Source organism: Colletotrichum karsti (assembly GCF_011947395.1).
Source record: "Colletotrichum karsti strain CkLH20 chromosome Unknown Scaffold50, whole genome shotgun sequence".
In the NCBI taxonomy this organism is placed as follows: Eukaryota; Fungi; Ascomycota; class Sordariomycetes; order Glomerellales; family Glomerellaceae; genus Colletotrichum; species Colletotrichum karsti.
Window position 1 is genome coordinate 255,623 of NW_024065950.1, and position 16,607 is coordinate 272,229.

General features: G+C 55.7%; 1 protein-coding gene across 1 annotated transcript; it reads right to left on the minus strand.

Annotated features, from left to right (window-relative positions):
- Positions 1-1,414: 1,414 nt before the first annotated feature.
- CkaCkLH20_11720 (uncharacterized protein) lies at positions 1,415-3,628 on the minus strand (the record flags this gene model as incomplete). Its single annotated transcript, XM_038894434.1, has 2 exons — positions 1,415-2,733; positions 3,127-3,628. 2 exons carry the CDS (start codon positions 3,626-3,628, stop codon positions 1,415-1,417), a joined length of 1,821 nt encoding a protein of 606 aa, XP_038740282.1.
- Positions 3,629-16,607: the final 12,979 nt, after the last annotated feature.

Genomic DNA, 16,607 nt, shown 5'->3' on the forward strand with positions numbered 1-16,607 from the left:
TGCATTTGCACCGCCCCTCGGGATCCGCTGGTGGCTAGTGTGGTGTCAACCCCGGCCGCTGACGACAATTCCCGGCATCCACTTCCACAACTGAACCGGTCTGACCGGAAGGCTGTGCTATGCTTCGCACGAGACTTGCCAGGCCCGGTGATGCAAGTGCACAACACACGGCAGATTATTCGCTGCGAGCGTGAGCACTCTAGTTGGAACAGGATCTGCTTGTTTCGACGGCGGTTTTTCCTGTCAAAGCTGTCAACGAGACCCATTGGCCTGATCTGATAAGGTAATTCCACAAAGTCATTTTCATGTCACCTTCCATCAACCTGGGTTTGATTCACTATTACGTTGAATCTATTTTGCCTTCGAAACTTCCTCTTGTATGCAAACTCCCACCCTCGACTCTCCAAGACATGCAATAAGCGTTGGAAATCCTTCACCGAGTGTAATTCTCGCCAGCGCGTTGGTTCTAACAAGCATGGCTGCCGCCTGGCACCCTTCTGAGCATGTCAACGCGCCTGAAGGCGTCCGTTCTGTACATGCACATGCCCCATAACCAATAGAACATTCAGTCGGGTTCTCGCGTTGTTGTTTCTATCCCTGATTCCCTGTCAGATGTCGACACAAAAGACTTGACGTCGGTGCAGTCTGCCGTGATACCTCCGCTAGGGAAGGCACCTACCTGCGCCTTCGGAAGTTGAACCCCGACAACAACGTGGATGCCCCATGCAAGGTGCCACCCAACTTATGCATGGCTATTTTCGACGTTTTGTTCGACTCGGGTCATCTTCACAGGCCTCCCGCCCCGACCCATTGGTTCGTTTGATGAAGTCATTCTCGAGCCCCCGTCTGCCCGTCGCCCGCACCCCGGCCTGTCGTTTCTTTGAGAGAAGTCACGAACAAGAACCCAGGTCCAGGGCCAGATCCGACCCCGTGACCTGGTGGTCGTCGACCGGGGCCCTTACAGCGGGCCAATTGTTTCAGGTATCATATGGCTGCCTGCTGGCGCTGTTGTTGCACCGAGGATACGATTATCCAGATTGGGTTATTGCTCGTACCTTGATTGTCGGCGCACAAACCGTGGTCAATCGAGATAGGCCTGTAGACCACGCAAGTCTCCAGCAGAGTCACGAAGCAAGACGAATCGAGGAACAACGAATCAAGTAAAGAGCCTCGTATTGTACGATAAGCCTTGAGAGTTAGGGTATCAACCAAATACACCTTTCGCGGTGCTGTACATGAGCCATTCCGTCCAATCATGAATCCTGAGGGTAGTTCCCTAGTAATCCGTTCGTCGTCCATACAAGCCTGCGCCAGCCATGCTCCAACAGAATTTTCCCACCGTCGCTTCATGTAGTAGTAGTATATATGCAAAAAAAACAAAATTGTGAAACGGTTCCTCCTCCGCCGTCATCCATTAGCAGCCCTCGAGCATCTCGTGCATCTGCCGAAGTTGCTCCTCTGTGGGATCGTCAGAGATCCACGGTCCCTTCTCCTCGTCCGTCGCACCCAGGAAGCCCTCGGCGCGCTTCAGCGTCTGGACGTCGAGGTCCGTGACGTAGTTGGTACCGTCAGCCAGCTTGATGCGCACTTCGTGATCCGTCGAGAGCATCATGTCGTCCTTGGCCAGCCGGCGAGGGCCGTCGAACACCGCCATGACGCGCTTCTTCATCGTCATCTGGCCCTTGTCGAAACCCCAAGACGAAGGGTAGTCGCGGCGGTTCTTGCGACCCTTCGCCTTGACCGGCACGGGGCCTCCGCCGCGGGAGTGGGTGAGACCGCGAGACTTCTGAACACCGTTGACTGGGTTGCCCTTGCGCTTGCTTGGCGAAGTGCGGTGCTTGCTGTCCTCGTCGTCCTCGTCGTCCATCTCCTCATCATCATCGTCCTCCATGGATGCCGTCTGTGTCTGCGTGGGGAGGTGGTTCTTCTCCAGGGTCTGGTGCACATCCTTGTCGTTCTCGACCTCGGCCAGACGCTGAGCGTTGATGGCCTCCGCAGGGTCCTCCTGCTGCACAATGCGCAGCACACAATCGTCCAAGTGCTCGTAGAAGTCCTGAGCGTTGGAGAAGGTCTGCGAACAGGTCGAGCATTTGCCGGTGGCATCGGGAGGGTAGCCGGCGAGCTTCTTGCCGCTGCTGGCGGTCGTGCTCTTCTTGCGGCTGTTGGGCGGTGTCTGCTCCACTCCGTGAACCGCCGTCAAGTGGCGCTTGAAGACATCGGCGCGGTTGAAGGACTTCTCGGCGGCCGAGCCTGATCCCGGGCAGAAGCCGCACACCATCGTGCCCTTGTAGTGGGTGAGGGTGTGGCGGTTCTTGTCGTACTTGCGCGCGAAGCCCTTGATGTGGTAGTCGCACGTCACGATCGGGCACTTCTCCGGGCGCTCGTTTTGATGGGTGAGCATGTGCGCCTTGAGGTCCTTGAAGGTCTTGCCGCACTCGGGGTGCGGGCATCGCTGCTTCTCCTTGGACTCATCGCCACTGTAGCCGTTGCCGTCTGAATATGTCGAGGGGAACGAATGGAGGCTGGGGCGGCGGGCGTCGGCGGGCGTGGCGTAGGGGCTGAACTGCTGCTGGAAGCCGCCGTGCATGAAAGGCGATTGGCTGCCGGGTCGGATCATGGGTTGGGACGAAGCGGACAGAGCGGGCGACGCGGGATACTGGGGGTGGTGGAAGTTGGGATCGAAGCCCGGCATCGGCATGGGCCGGCTGATGTCGGGGTGAATGAGTGAAGGGTCTGGAGGAGAGGGTTGGTCAACATTCGGTTCTTGGCAAGGATGTCGCTGTTTGACAGAGGAAAACCAACAAGAGGAACCAAGAGGAGGGACGAAATGGCCACTGCTCTGAGAAAAGAAAGTAGAGACTCGCGGAGTCTTTGGCGAGTTGCTCCAGGCTGGTGCCGGAGGCGAAGAGAAAGAAGTAGAGGGAGACACAAAATTCGCGCCGGACTTGCGCGACGCGGGAGACTCGGGCGAAGAGGACAGCCGCGTGTCCAAAACGAGGCCAGGCTCCCGTGAGGTAGAAGCAGTCTCGCGCGCGGCAGCAGCAGAAGACGAGGAAGAAGAATATGAGAAAGAAGCCCGGTGAGAGGCTGCGAAATGAGAGGTTCTAGAGACGTTCTGCAACTCACCCACGAAACCCGGGGGTTTGGTGTTTGCAAAGTCGAAAGCTGCAAAGTCTTCCATACCTGGGCCGGCGTAGGTCGAGTACTCAGTACCCGTGGTGTTGTAGTAGTCGTGGGGCACAATGCCCGGGGTGACAGCGATGCCGGGATGCGTCCATTCGGGAACAGGCACCGGCTGGTCGTGATGCGACTGCGGCGAGCCCACGTTGGACGAGGCCGCCGAGGGAGCGGATGTGGTAGAGAGGTTGGATGAGGGCAATTGGTAGTCGCCGTCCTCGTACAGACCGGGCGAGGTGCGGTTCTGGTAGATGAAGTTGTTCTCGTAGACGGGAGATGCCTCCATGGGCATCGAGGTCGGGAACATGTAAGAGGCGTCGGCAGGGATACTCATTTCCATGGGCGCGGTGGTGAAAACTCCTTGGGGTGGTTCGGGGTAGAGAACGTAGTCGTCGTGCTCAGAGCCGAAGTGCTTGGGGAGCACGTTATATGATTGATCTATCGAAACCATGTTTGCGGTCAAGTCCGAACCGATGATGGATGGTGATGTTTATAGAGTCGTAGAGAGCAAAAAAGAGCTGTCGCGTTGTCCGAGCAAAGCCACAATGAGAGTTATGCCGTCACTGCTATTGGATTGCAGTCTTGTTAGTCGTCCGTACTTTTTTGGGTGGTTTTCCAACTGCTGCTGCTGCTGCGCTTTCGCTGTGCTGTGCTGCGCTGCGCTGCGCTGTGCTGCGCCTGCTTTTCAAGTGGGGCCGGGGAGCGCACCTGCAGCGATATTCATGCCCGCGGCGTTTCCGCGCTTGAGATACCGACGGTTTGGATGATTGGTGACTGAGAGCCGGTGTAAGTGGTAGAAGACCGCGGTGACGTTGTGATGTTTGCAAAAAGATGTCGTTGAGGCAGCCGGCCGGTCTGATAACACACTACTGGTCGATTTGACTTCTTTTGTCGGGTCTTGTTGCGTTGTTCCAACTTCTTTCCCTTCCTACTGCTGTTGCTGTTGCTGCCCTTGAGGTGGCAGGTGAGGTAGAGTGAAGCGAGGGTAGATGACTTGGTGATATGTCTTCTCAAACCACGAGAGACAAGATCGTCGTCGACTTGGGCGTTTGTTGAACCAAAGATCTGGGACTAATAGAGATGAAGACCGATGGGGGCGGGAAACAATCATGGAGAGGCCTTGGGGGTCCACGACTGATATAGAAGCCGCGCTGGTATCGAGACAGAGACACGCAAAACTCGTAGACGGGGGGCCACATGGGTCGTGGACGGCCATGGCTTGCTTGTTGATGGCACTTGGGACCTGGGGACTTGTGGCCGCGGATCGCTTTCCCCTCTATCTTACTCTACAAGACGCAGCGCAGCGCAGAGCATTCGCAGTAAACACCCCTCCCCAGGGCCGAGTGGGCGATGGGCCAGCACCCAGGGGGCGGAGGGGTGAGGTTCTGCACTAGGAACTCGTAGGGCAGAGCAACAAGCAAGCAAGCACCGTCAGTAGCGGCACCAGCAGCAGCAAAAGAGGCGGTACAAGCAGCAAGAGCAGCACCCAGCAGCAGGGGTCAGGGGGGAGTGGTGTGGTCGTGGTGGTGGTCGTGGTGGTGGTGGTGGTGGTGGGAAGGGGGGCGTGTAAGGTGAGGTGGGTGTGGACAACGACGTGCGGGTGTGGGTGAGAAAAGTGGTGGCTGCTTGTCGTCGTTCGTTCTTGTTGTTCCTCCTCGACTCCTCTGGCTTCTTTTCGTCTGCCCTTTTTTTCTTCTCGCTTCATCGATACTTCATTTAGCGCAGATACGCACGAAAATGAACTAGCCCAGGTTGACTTGGTCGGGGCTGGCTAGGACGCCGGGTACTAGAGCCACGAAACATGCCCATACCAGACTCGGTCTTCGACTGGCGTGTCTTTTCAAGGACCCAAGAGGGCGTGCGTTACGCTGCGTTGCGTTGCGCTTCTCGTTGTCTCTGCCAGCAATGCGGGATACCAAGATCTGTCTCTGGATTGGTCTCTCATTTCTATCCGTCATGCCTCTGATCCGTCTCCCGCGGTGGTGTGCGACAGAGACAGACAGCAGCGGTCTTTGGAAGAAAAGGAACTCTTCGAGTGCCAACCAAACACACATGTCCAAGGCGACAAAATGGGCGCGGAAAGCGAGCTTGTTGAGTATCGTGGTCCGTCCTGCACGGCGGTCTTCGAGCATGTGTCGATGGGAGGTATTCAGTACCTCTGCTCCGCGGCTGGTGGCCTCCCACTAATAGGTCACACACACCCACTGCCACCCAGTATGATGGCTGTCAAAGCCCCGTCGACATGCACCATTAGGCCCGCCAGACCCCGGCGACTTGGGCCTTTGGACGACCCAGCACAAAGAAGCTCCGTACAGGATACTTTCCGCGTATGGTGTCCAGACCCTTGCCTCTGGCTCGAACCCTTCCCCCCTGGGCGAACCCAGGACTCCAGGAAGTGGGTTTGCAACTGAGTGCGAGAAAGTGCGAGGTCCAACAGGGGCAGAGAGGTACTGTACAAAGCAGGCCCAAATGGTGACTTGCCCATGACCCATTCGAAGGTGTCCGACCCTGTCTGTAGTGGACAGTGGACAGAGATCGTTGAAGCCGTTCCTCCGCCAGTCAGACGTGGCCTGGGAGTCTGGGACGTCGCTCTCCGCCGCGGGATGCCGAGCCTGTCTGCAGCTTGCGGAGCGTGATTGGATCTCTTCGTGATGAAGGCTATCGAGCCGGAATCCATGAGATGCTGCCGAAACCAGTCTTTGCGGCACGACACGGCACCGGCCGTCCCAAGTATGCCGTTTGCGCTTCCTCCTGACGGCTCCCTGTCCTCACTCTCATCATCAAAGTGTTATATTGGATCTTCGTTTGCCAACATGCAGGTAGCATTGGCGATGGGTCTTCTCCAGGTCCAAAGCCTGCCGCCTAAAGCCTTGGGGTTGGGCATTCGAGGCTTTCTTTTTCCCCTCGACTCCTCGCATCGATGGCCTCGTAAAACCCAATTGCAAATTTCAAGGACTGGCGGGACATTCGATGTCCTGCATATGCTATTCTGATGGCGGTAAAGCAACGCGAGTGCCCAAAAAAAGAAAACCCAGAATCGTGGGCGTGAGGCAGACGTACTCCGTGCTGTGTTCTGCATGATGCGATGGTTTGCTCTTCAAGAAGCTTGCTCGACGACCCGACCACAGCCCCCTTTCGACGATGGTAACCAGATTCTTGCTAGCGTAGAGACCATCGGTGTGTCTGACGTCCCCGTTCTGAACCGGTTGCTGCGTGCGTTGTCCTAGAAAAGGCATAACCCTCTCCGAAAATGGTCCGTCATATGCGACGGGGAGACCAAGCATTCGGCTTGTGGAGGCTCTGGCGGGAGGGCTGTAGTGCAAGGTAGGTAAGGTAGGTATTCGTAGGTTGAGTTGGTTGCTTACCGTACCGTACCTGATAAGGTAAAGTAGGTAGGTAGGGTGGTCTCTGGGGATATTTTTATTCACTGCACACTGCACTCTGCATATAGAATGCGCTGTGCTGTGCTAGTCCGGCATCATCTCATCGCGATTTAGACGGTGTGTCCAATAAGCAGCGACGCTTCTCTCCCCACGCTCGCATACCGCTTCTGAATATTCGTAGGTAGTTGGTGTGCACAGCCCGCCTTTATCCGTCCCTCAAGCTTAAAGTGTCAGTCTTCGCAGTCTCCCAGAGCCATACTTAGTTACCCCATGGCGGTGCTTGGTGTGTGTGGGTTGCACTGGTGACTGAATACAGCAACGCAACCTACGCCTCCTCTCCAGGTAATGGGTCGATGTACGGACGGAGAGATCCTGCGTATCTGCCTCTCTTGTTGGCCAGTAAATGTTGTTGGCCCTCCCGTTCGTCTCGGATGACGATGCGCGTCGGCATCTTGTTCGCATCGCAGTTCCCCGAAATGGCAACATGCCAGCTCAATTTATCAAGCCCTCGGAGTCTGATGGGTGAGGCAGCTTGCATCGCACATGTCCGACTGGCAGAGACAAGATGCGGCCCATGGTCTGTGTTGAGCAGCCCAGTCCAGACCGCAGACCGCAGACACAGACACCGGTCCCAGTCAAAACGTCGTGACTAAGAGCCACGACGAGAACTCCTGAATAGAGTTTCACCAGTCAAATGCAACTGAGTCTGTTGTCTGTGATGCCATGCCAATCCGGAGTGGTGGGTTAGTAGGCTGGTTCAGGGTTCAGACGTTGGAAAGGTTCCAGAGTCAATCGGTCGTAGTCACCACACGCTAGACCTGCGCAACACGACATCGCTCTTGTGAGGCGTACTTCGTCCAGTCCAAGGCCAGACTTCGAAATGATCCGTCCGAGACTTGATCTTGGTGCAACCGGCCCCTCGGGAAACGTACGTGCGATGAGTGGAGACGAGAGTTCTGTGGTGGTTAGATGCTTCTCTCAGTCTTCAGTGATGGCACCAAGCACTGGCCGTTGTGAGACGCCGACCTGGTCGCCACCTCGAAGCTTCACTCAGGTCGCTAGTTACGCCTCCTTCCATTGTGGCTCTCAGTCGGGCTTCTAGATAGCTCTCTGTGGTTTGTTGACTTGCCCGCCAGTCGCGTGCCCGAGACAGACCGGTATTTTGAGAGTCGTTGACAGACCGTCGAGTTGCATCGGACGCTCAAAAGATGCCCGCAATCTCGTCCGCCGTCGTACCGGACAGTGCTGACTAGTGTTAGCGCGGGACACCGCGACTGAGTATTGAAGCAAATCGTTAGTCTGCTGCTTTACGGCCGTTGCCGCACGGGCATACCACGAAGTCCTCTACTTGTTCAGGAAGACTTCGCGATGGCACCTCACGTCTGGTCCATGGTTCCGGGAGAGTGACATTGTGGACAGCATACTTTGGTAGTCGAATCCAGATGTAGACGCATAGGGGCCGTTTCGTTTGACGAGTATTCGCACGCTATTGCCAGCATTCCGCATCATGGGTTGTCGGCCAGGGACATCGCACACGCGGCACCCATTGCAGACCACAAAGTCGTCTACCCACGAGAAACTGACGAGAGTCGGCACGATCCAACCCCGTCCATCGAGACATGAAGCCCGAAAAGGAATAGTGGTGGCTCATCCAGCTAAGACCATCAACAGCGACATATGATTGGTGCCTTTACGGTGTGCACCACCCTTGTCATGGAGATAGTCAAAATCTTTAAAAAGAAATTCAGGAGGCGGTGCAACCCTGGCTGCGTTCACCAGCCCCGATGAACCCCAACCTTGCCAAGGGTTGCCAGAGAAAGCATGGGCGAGGGTATCCAGTGACTTGGTCGTCCACCAATGTTTCACGCGGGTGGCACGTAGTAGTACCTGGTCGCTGCCATCCCGCTTTCCTGGTAACGTGGATGCGCCCTACCGACACGAGTTCTTGTCTCCCATCACCCCTGCGGTCATCAAACACAGCAGCATGTCGATAATTGTCATGTACTATTGATGTCCCCATTTGGAGAGAGCCTCTTCAAATCTCTTCGCCGCTCGTCATGCGGTGTTGACGGCGACGTCATGAAAGTCGGCAGTCGTCCAGAATGTCTCCATTGACGCAAGCTCGACTAAGGCAAGCTTATCCCCGTTGGTGAGAGTCAACCATGCGCGAAGTTAACCGCTGTGTGTTTGCTGAAGTTTGGGGAGCCAAGACTGCCGTCCGATATGATGTCTTCGTCCGAGGCTGCCAGTCGTTCGTGGTGCCCTAAGAACCTGCCAACTGGGCCTCATGGTTCTTGTCTTGGCGCGCTTGAGTGAAGTCCTGGTGCGCTTGCAAGCGTCATCGAGTTTTTGAATTCGCATGACGGCGCTCCTAACAAAGCAATCAGAAATGAGACTGATCCGGAGTTGGCCAGCCGAAGCATAGTCTTCGAAGTCTCAATCCCGTTGCATGCGTTCGTTTCTGTGCTGTGGCTTGCTGAATTCACGATCAGGGTCCTGGTGTCTCGTGTGGTGTCGGCCAGAGAACGATAGCGACACCGTCGTTGAAGTGTGACCGGCCAGCTGGCATCGAGTGAAGAGACATGCAGCACGCAGTCCGTCCCTGTGCCGCCCAACTACCCGCCGATTCCCGCGTGTTGGAAACTTGTTCCAGCGCCGCGGTCGCATCTTGCCATTCGCGGCAGGTCTGTATCCCGAGAAGGACATTCAGGGCGCTCAGCCTTACAGCAAGCAGCTCCTGACCGACCAAGTCTGTCCTGTTCGATATGCGATCTCTGGCTGTCGTCCGACAAAGCCGCTCCCGCTTTTCGTGCTGCTTGATTCAGGGGCCGAATATGCGTGTCAGAACGCCGCGAGAATTATGTCGCAAATCATTCCCTAAGTGATATTTGCTCTCCAATGCAGGGAGAATGACACGTTGGAGGAAAAAGCCGCGGGCTATGGTTCTCAAGCTCTGACTGGCTCAACCACCACCACATATCTCGCGGCCATTTTAGCGTCCGTTGCACTGGCTCAGTGTTGGCTGATTGCGGCCTCCTTTGCCGACGCCTCCAAAGGACGCAATTGGTCACAAGGAAAGTGCGAATCTGTAGAGAATAGGGGTACTGCCTTCGGAATACTTGTTCGCCAGTCGGAGGCCATGGTCGGTACGATGGAGATCATGACTGCCGACTGACAGGACCGCTTCTTGGTCAATGCTGCTGGTCAGGTCAGCAAGCACCCAGGGTGATGATGACGAACGAGGGCGAATAGGAGGCGCGGGTACGGGTACGCCTGCTAGAGAGCAACTATGGAGACCGGGGTCAGGATAGTTGGATATCAATAGGCGAGGCAGTAAGCTCAGTATCCGTAGGTGTGCTGATGCGACCTCGCAATATGCGTCCAGTGGTGTCATGACCCGATCCGACCGTGCCACTTGGGTACAGCGAAGCAGTCTTGCGCCTCCATGGTACCTATCGTGGTATTGAATCCTATCGAGACGTCGTCGTCTTGCAATGGTGCCCAAACAGCCAGCAGGCTCTCGGAGAGCGGGTGTCGGGATGGCTGAGGGACCTAGCGGAGGGCACGGCTGCATAAGCCGTGAGCAATGGACCATGGGCCGTGATTAGACGGGATGAGGTGATGGGACGATCTTGATGGAATGAGATGCCATCCCTCCGCCTTGGCATCTTCAAGCAAACCACCAGGGTGATAGTTTGTAACGACGTTATCCATGACGGCGGGCAGCGACTAGGCCAAGCTTGGTTCGTATGACGATTTCTCATTGGAACAAGCAACGACTTCGAGGACGTCGTATAGGAGTTGCAATGAAGTCTGCCGGTCGATGGACAGCCGGGTCAGGCTGATCTGATAATGTTACATGGTGTTGAGCGTGTGTAGATTTTTGGTCGAGGCGTCGGAAGCAATAATTGGTCAGAAGTCGATATTGAAATTAAAGCGGATTCAGAAAGTGCATCCAAGCATCGATATTGGGCGGGCGATGTGGGCGTGTCGACGTGGTATGCCTCAGGGTGATTTTGGTTTCGAACGTGAAGTAACGAGGAAAAAATCCGAATCGCCGGGAACCGTCTCCGCCGTTTCACGATGGTACTGGGATGCTTCGTTTTTCTGGTCGGGGATGTGAGATTTGTGCGAGGGCGTAATTGCGGTTGGGTAGACTTGATTTCGTTGCAGGTACGAGTATTCAGTGAGGTGCCTAGGTAGGTAGGTCAGACTGGACGCAGATTACCGGCAGCATGTGGCTGACGACTCTGCCGCAGTAGCCTGGAAGTCGGGACGGGCTTGGGATTATTCGTGTAGTGTATCTGTGTTTGTAGACGCAATACTGACTGAGGTGAGGTGAGAAGAGGTGTCTGCCAGGTTGCGTAGGGCTGAGCCTGTCATGGTTGTGCAGGTGCAGGTGCAGGTGCAAGCAAGTGCAAGAGTAAAGTGCAGGGAATGAAGTCGGGCCAGGGGGAGACATCTGGCTGCCCGGCAAGATGTACTGAGTACGTACCGCTTTACTGTTTTCTTATTGGTTCCTGACCCGCAGCGCCCTGCTTGGAACGATGCAACCTCGAGAAAAAAGCTACAGGTACTTTGAAAGTATCCGTGAAATTAGATACTTCTGGCTTCCTGGACGATACTCAAGGCAGCAGTGGACGAGGGTGCCAACTACCTACACTACTATGTACATGGTATTTCCTGAGATGGACTTGGTTTCCCCCACAGCGTGTGCAGCACATGTTTGCTGGGAAGCGACGGATTCGCGAGCTTCCGCTGTGGAAACAGGTGTTCCTTCATTTTTCCATCTACATCCCCGGTCTGCTTCTTCTTGGTAAGGTACGAACAAACTACAAGTCAGGCCAAGATGCGGAGGTGAGGCGGAAACGGAAGCACGCCGCCACGGGATGCAGGAGACATGGGACTTGGAGAGACACAATCCATCATCCGAATGCTTGGGACAGGACGGGCGGGACGATAAGACGGAACGAGGGCCAGAGCCAGGGACAGTGCAGGCCGCAGACCGCAGGCTGCAGACTGCAGACTGCAGACTACAGACCACCTCAGACCGGACTTGGACTGCGGGTTCACATTGGGACGGGAGTGAACGAATGGATGTGGACGCGACTACTGCACGGGCCAAGAGACTTCCTACCTAATTGGGCAACCTGTGCGATAGCCTCAACCCACGACTTTCTGCTTCGGACTTGACCATCTCTTTTTCTTGACCTCGTTAACCTCGTTCTCCTCAATCTCGACTCGTTTCTTCCCCGGTCACAGTCACAGTCACAGCGAAGTACACACAATATTGGCTCAGATGCAAGGACCTGAATGAGGCCTTTCTTTCCGAGCGGATGTGTCTTGGACCAAACAAACCCCTCTATTACCGCGCTTGACCGCTGACCGGCACTACGGATACACGCTACGCTACCTTGGGTACGCTACCATACGCGCAAGGCGTGGTCAGTGGTGGACGAGTACATGTCCAGTCCATGTTTTTACGGCCAGGATCAGGCCTGACGACGTTGTCAGTACAGCAGAGACGACTACTATGGTACACACCTCCCATGTCAACGGATGCCCATCCCTTCTACACCAGATATGCTGTTGCGAGGACCCTTGAGAGCAATCCAAGACTGACTCTCGGGGAAAGCCTTGGGAGACGGAACCCCCTCAAATCGTCTCAGTCCATCGTCATTCTCCCAGATCATCTCTGCTAGGGGTTATGGCACAAAAAAGCGCGGCAACGGACCGGCACTGGCACGACGAGGCGGAATGAGATGAGGGCAACCTAGTACGGTTTCTGATTGGCTAAAATGAGAAAAGTGTCCTATTGGCTGGTAGGCGACGCTCGATTATTAAGGTTGCCAAGATCGGCCTCGCCGAACGGAATCGCGGCAGGTGGGGAAATCAAGAGGGAAACGGACAGTGGACCTGGACAGTGGACACGGACCAAGGTGGATACTGAAGTCCACCGCTTGAACCGACCAATGAAAAAACCTCACCGCTACTCCAGTCGAAGTCCGTTTTGAGTCCCGCGGAATGAAGACGCGCGTGGGACATCCCGCTGTCATTCCTTACTCTACCTTACGGATACTGATACCAACTCAGGCCTCGAGTGTGAGTGCGCAACACAACCGTTGACTAATACCAACCTCACAGTTCTCGAATGTCGATGCCGCTGTTGGAATGCCCTTCTGGCTGAGAATCGAACCACCGCAGTTGCAGCCATGCAGCATAATCTCACGGACAAGTCACCAGTGCAGAACGGACCGAGGCAGAGCGTGCATCTCCAACATCGTTCCCCAGCCTCTCCCATGATCTCCCGCTAGAATTCTCTCGCGATCAACAACGGCATCAGATCACTGGTCGTCAAACGAACTGCCGTGCCGCATCTCGCAGTATTGCCCTTACAGGCATGTCTTGCTCGCCAACATGATTCACGGGGGTCATGCCCATAAACGCGAGCGGGGATTAGGTCATTGGGCCCAAGGCAGCAACACTGGCCGTTATTGCTTTTCTGTATCGAATAAACAAGATCCAACTTCTGCAAAAACGACGGACGACGCTAGCCAGACCGAATGCCTGCTCCGGTGGTGCTTTCCCCTCCCGTCCAAAGACACACACACACACACACACACACACACACACACACACGCGCGCGCGCGCGCATGCCTGGGTCACGCTTGATGAACGGCAGGGTTTGGGGAAGCGAATCGAGCGGCGGCGGATCCGTTTCTCTGGATTCCGCAGATCTCACATGGCAGGACCCTGCCTTACGGAATGGAGAAGACACGCTTGCTTGAAAGGAGAAATGGTAAACGAGAATGCCCAGGAGCCAGCCCGAAACGGCCTAGGACGGGCTGTCTTGGTCGACGGGGAACTTGGGAAGAGAAGCGGACAGGGCGGGGCGGGAGGGATATTGGCGGCCTGCACTAACCACAGACGACTTCGTGACGCGCCCTGCCCTGTCCCGTTTGTCGACACCCTCAATGCTGAGCACAGCGGTCTTGACTTGACGAAGGTCAGGCAAATCCGTTGCGACGTCGGCCAAGTCTAGGTTGCTGGCCTAACTCCTGATCGTGTTATGGCATAAGGACCACCGCCGTGTGATCTGGAGGCTAGAGGCTAGAGGCTAGAGGCTGCCCGAGGCTGGAGCCTGACGATCCAGGGCGATGGTTCGGACGATGTGCACTCTGTACGGAGTACTTCGTACTTTGCTATGCAAACACCAAACACACTCGCTCACAATGCCAGGGTCAACGGTTTTGCCCGTGCCGCGATGGCTTTGGACGGACCGGCGGCATCTACGCAAGCTGCCAAATTAAGCGGCGGGACATGGCGCGCAGCAACCAGATTCCTGGGACGACGGTTTGGCTGCGACCCCCTTTGAGCGATGCGGCGGGCTCGCACCAGTGGACGAACCGTCTCTGGCAATGCTGTCCTAGGGCCACCTGGGGGCTACGTCCAGGACACATAGTACAAAACACAGTCGAAGGCGTTCCGCCTCAAAGCTTCGTCCGCGGCGCCTTGGTTCTCTGGTGGGAGCCCGTGGGAGGGGGGTGGAGTTGTCTTGTCTTGGACTTGCGTAGTAGGAGGCTACACTAGGAGACCCTGATATTTTTCACTTGCGTCTGTTTTCTTCGGGCTTGGACGCCAAGCTCGCCGTCCGTCGAACTGCTAGCTCTGGCTTAGATCAGATGCCAGGTACGTATTTTCCTTAGATAATAAGACACCTTACAAAGCAGGGTGCGTTCCCTCCACTTTCGTCCCCACCTTACTCAAAGATGAGATAGCGGGGCGTTGGACCGGGGGGCGCAGAAGCAAGTGGGGCGGAAGCTACAAGCAAGGAAAGGAGACTGGACGAGGGCGTGGGGTCAGTGTCCTGGAGGCAGCGAAAAATGAAAGAACGAACCCCACACGCGTCAAATCAAGGTTTCTATCTTTAACCCCAAATGAGATAAACTCCGAACACACGCATGACAAGCGCGGGTGATGAAAGTGGATCCCGAGGCGTTTCTTTTCATTCTCTGGATCACCTATACCTAGGTACCATAGTAGTCTTTTCAGAGAGTTTAGCACCTACCATAGTAGGTATGCCGCTGTAGCAGACAACCCCCAAGAAAGCCTCACCTGTTGCAACAACGCATAGAGAACAGCACTAACACTTCACTCAGACACTTCATCTTGTATTGAGTGGCATCAAGACGAACGAACAATGGGACGAAATCTCTTTGCATCGTACACTAAGGTGCGCTGGCTCCAACGCCATCTCATCTTCCCACTAAGACCCCAACCATCATTCTCTTACAGGAAAGCTTGACAACATCACTTGGATAGGAACGAGGTGGGATATCATCGTCCGCGCCTCAACTGTAGACGTCGTCGACACAGGACACTCGCGAGTGGCTAGGTTTCACCTCTGCCTCTCCAAGCTCTCTCAACATACGCCGACGTGTGGGGTGTGTGTGTGTGTGTGTGTGTGGTGTTCGTCCTGAGTTCGTAGCATTGCCTATCTGGTCACCGTCCCGCCATCCAAAACGCTGCCAGGAGTCAAACCCCCGGGACGATACCGGATTGCAAAGGACTGCTTTCGGAGGCCCGGCAGTGTCAGGTAAGGGAGGAAAGGCGGCAGATACCGCGTGGTTGGAAATTCTATGAACCCCCTCCGTTTGCACACACACACACACACACACACACACATATCCTCCTACATCCGTCCGCACCCTCGTCGTCTTTCGTGATAGGCCGGCCGCGGGAGATTTGTCTCGCCGGCCGAGCTAATTGCAGTATGCAGGCTTTCCCAACCGGGTATGGTATATTTGCAAGTTGCGAGCTGACAAGCAGGGATGCGGCCCCCCTGTCCCGTCCTCCACCCCCTGCGCTATGGAATCATGAAAGCCCTCTGTAGATCCAGATACGACGTCAAACATTTGCGTTGGATGCTGATCGACATATCAAACATGATGCCCCTTCGAGCAGACGGGACGGCATGATGCGGTTGTGAGCTGGACATGGGGCAGAATAGATACATCATGATCGCCCGAATTCGACTTCTCACACCGACGGCGATTCCCTGTTTCTCCCTGCAGTCGCGGCTCTGATCCGCCGGACGACACGACACGACACGAGGCCTGGCCGTTCGTCACATCGACCCTTTGCTTGGGGTAATCAGCAGCAAAATTCACCTGAATCCGGGCTTGGCCAGGCATGCCAGGCTCACCAAGACCTGGTATTGCTATCGATTCGAGCCTCACTTGTTGAGACCAGGGCGAGGCCCCTCCTGGGTGACGATAGCTGCCAGCCTTGCGCTCAACACTACCGTGACTGCCACGACTCTCTGGTGTGGGTGTTTGGGCATCGTATCCTCCGCCGCCAATTCCCCATCCAAGTCGTTGCGATGCGGGAAGCCGCCGTGAAACCACACCACCCGGAGCGGGAGCAATCGACATGGATCGCCCGCGCGGGCCCTTTTGTAATCTCCCCGTAGAGCCTGTTTTTAGACTTCTGAGGCCGATACTGATAGTCACCGTCCTCCCTTGTGCCTCTCACAATGACATCTGTTATGTGGCGTTCATGTTTCCAAGGGACGGATCTTGATGGCAAGATTACACGGATTATCGCCCATTGCCGCCCATCCCGTAGATTCCAACCCTTTACAAGCTTGTCGCAGGCAGGCGGTGATGAATGTGACAATTCTTCTCGACCACCTCACCCATGATGACCTGGTCTAGAGTCTACTAGCACGCGCCGGAGTCAACCGCCATCAGATCCTGCCGTGACTTTACAACGGTTGTCGATGTCGAAACCACCGAAAACCTGCCCTAGAGGCAACCTTCGCGGAAAGGGGCGGGTCACTTGGCCATCTGGAGGGGAGTTGCCGGCTCTAAGTGAGCCACCTAGCCCTCCGCGTCCGATTTTCAACAGTCGAGCATACAGCCACCTCGATATAGGGCTGCCCGAAGGGCTGGAGGGCGGCTGGGACATGGGCTGCATCGCGAAATGCAAACTGTTCGGGCGCCAAATCCAGGGTTGTGAAGCTGCCACACTCGCGATACAATGGCT